This window comes from Protobothrops mucrosquamatus, unplaced genomic scaffold (genome assembly GCF_001527695.2).
Source record: "Protobothrops mucrosquamatus isolate PMUCROS unplaced genomic scaffold, P.Mucros_1.0 scaffold22051, whole genome shotgun sequence".
NCBI lineage: Eukaryota > Metazoa > Chordata > Lepidosauria > Squamata > Viperidae > Protobothrops > Protobothrops mucrosquamatus.
Window position 1 is genome coordinate 1 of NW_015407806.1, and position 2,291 is coordinate 2,291.

At 66.7% G+C, this 2,291-nt stretch overlaps 1 protein-coding gene across 1 annotated transcript; it reads left to right on the forward strand.

The window, feature by feature from the left end:
- Nucleotides 1-7: 7 nt before the first annotated feature.
- LOC107301998 (protein KIAA0100-like) lies at nucleotides 8-2,232 on the forward strand (the record flags this gene model as incomplete). The annotated part of the gene is made up of 5 exons (XM_015831137.1): nucleotides 8-179; nucleotides 579-690; nucleotides 904-1,028; nucleotides 1,907-1,974; nucleotides 2,078-2,232. Coding segments are annotated over 5 exons (632 nt in total), but the record flags the coding sequence as incomplete, so codon positions are not given.
- Between the last annotated feature and the right edge of the window lie 59 nt (nucleotides 2,233-2,291).

Genomic DNA, 2,291 nt, shown 5'->3' on the forward strand with positions numbered 1-2,291 from the left:
CGACGCCTGCCTGGCCGAGCTCTCCCTGGCGCTCTCCGTCTCGCTGGACGTCAGCCTGGCCAAGCCGCAGCTGCAGAGCGTGGCCCTGGGGGTCTGGGGGCTGCACGCCGAGCTGCACGAGGGGCTCTTCCACAGCGAGCTGCTGCGGCGCATGGGCGGCCGTCCCGGGAAGGGGGCAGGTGAGGACCCCAGGGACCCTGGAGGCAGGAGTGGGTGGGCCGTGGGCCACGCAGCAGCAGCTCCTCTGGCCGAGCGTGCCCCTTTCCTGCCAGCTGGCGCTGCTCTTCCAAGGCCAGAGGGCCAGTGCCCTCGGCTTCTCTGGTGCCCGCTGGGGGTCAGGTGGGCAGGCCATTCAGACAGGTCAAAGGGGGCCAAGGGGGGGCTGCTTTGCCCCACATATCTGGGTCAGTCGGCTGGTGCTTGGGTCTTAACCGCCAATCAGTTGCTTAACCCACCTCCTGACTGGGCATCCTTTGCTGGTGCCCAGACGAATGCTGGGGGGTGTGGGCTCTCTCCTCTCCCGCCCCTCTGCTTCACGGGGCCCTGGGGGCTCTCTTCCCCCTCCTGCTGACCCCCAGATTCCCCGAAGGCCCTCGGTCTGGGCCTGGCCGGCCTGAAGTACCTGCCCTCGCGGCTGAAGGTGGATCTGGAGAACAGCAGCCTGGTCCTCTCCATGAACAGCCAGAAGAGGTAAGGGGCTGGCGGGTGAGGAGGGGGTCCGCTCTGCAGGCCTGGCCTTGGCCCTCCAACCCCCGTGCCTGCAGGGGGTGCCCCCGAGTTGCCCCGAGAGAGCCAGCAGGGGCTGTACACTCCGGAGGACTTTGGGGACCCCCACCCACCCCCACCCCAGGAGAGGCCGGACTCGGTTGGAGGCAGCTTCCGTCTCGCCCCCCCCCCCTGCAGGCACCTCAGCTGGACCCTGAAGCTGCTGCATTTCGCCCACCAGTGCGACGAGGAGCAGATCCCCCTGCGCAGCTTCACCCCCACCTGCGACCTGCCCCAGATGAGCGTCGAGCTGGTGCTGGAAGGCAAGTCGGAGGGGGGGGTCTCCGGGGGGCTCAGGCCGCTGGTCTGCCCTGCCCCAAACGAGCCGGTCCCGCTGGCCCAGAGGAAGGGGCGCAGGGAGCCCAGGGCAGGAAGGCCGTGGAAGGGGGGGGAGGGAGGGACTGCCTGCTGCCTTTTGGGTGGGGGCTGATTTTTTTCACACACCCCCCCCCTAGAAATTGGTCGGTTTAGGGACGGGGGCGTTCTTGGTCCACAAGCGCCTGAAAGCCCCCTCCCCCCCCACCACCCCCGGCTGCCAGCAAAATGAGCCTTACAGGCAGTCCTCGACTTACAACCAAAATGGAGGCCCCCCCCTGTTTCTGTTGCTAAGTGAGACATTCCTCAAGTGAGTTTTGTTCCATTTGATGACCCTTTCTTGCCTCGGTTATTAAGTCAGCAACACGGTCGTTAAGCGAGTCCGGCTTCTCCGTTGACTTGTCATAAGATCGCAAAAGGGGACGCTGCGACCGTCATAAATTGGAGCTGGTTGCCAAGCGTCCAGATTTTGATCCCGTGACCCTGGGCAGGCTGCGACGGTCATGAGCGTGAAAAGGGTCACCAGCCGCCTTTTTCAGTGCAGTTGTAACTTTGAATGGTTGCTAAACGAACCGTTGTAAGTCGAGGACTTTCTGTAGCCCTGGGAAGGGGTCCCCTGGTGGAACGCCGTGGTGGGCAGGAGCCCCGTTGATTCAGACACCTCCGGGTGGAGGAGGGAGACCCCTCAAATCCCCCCCGCCCCAGCTGGCCGTTTGCGCTGGGAGGGGTGGGTGGGGCCAGGCTGGGAAAGGGCACCACCGGGTGATCCCGAGGAAGGGGGGAGCCGTCCTCGTCCAGCTCAGCCCCGCTTCCTCTGCCCCCCCAGATGGGCTGCTGCTGTCCCAGAGCCGCCAAAGGATCGTGTGCCTCAACCTGTTGAAGGCCAGCCTGCAGGTGAGTCCCCTGCGGCCCTCGGGGTCTCTCCCCCTCCCCCGAACACTCCCCCCCACGGCCGCCCCTCCCTCCCTCCCTGCCTCTCCGCTTCTCCCCCTCGCAGGTCATGGCCATCGATGTCTCCGTGGCCGTCCTGCTCAACACCTGCATCGTCCACTACCGGCACCAGGAGTTCTGCCACTGGGCAGCCATGCTGGCCGCAGCCGAGCGCAGCCCCGCCTGGCCCCTCTCGGCCCAGCACAGCCCCCCCGGCCCCAGGTGAGTGGGCGCCGCCTCCCGCCACCCTCGCAGGGGGAACGCGGCGGGCGAGAGGCCGG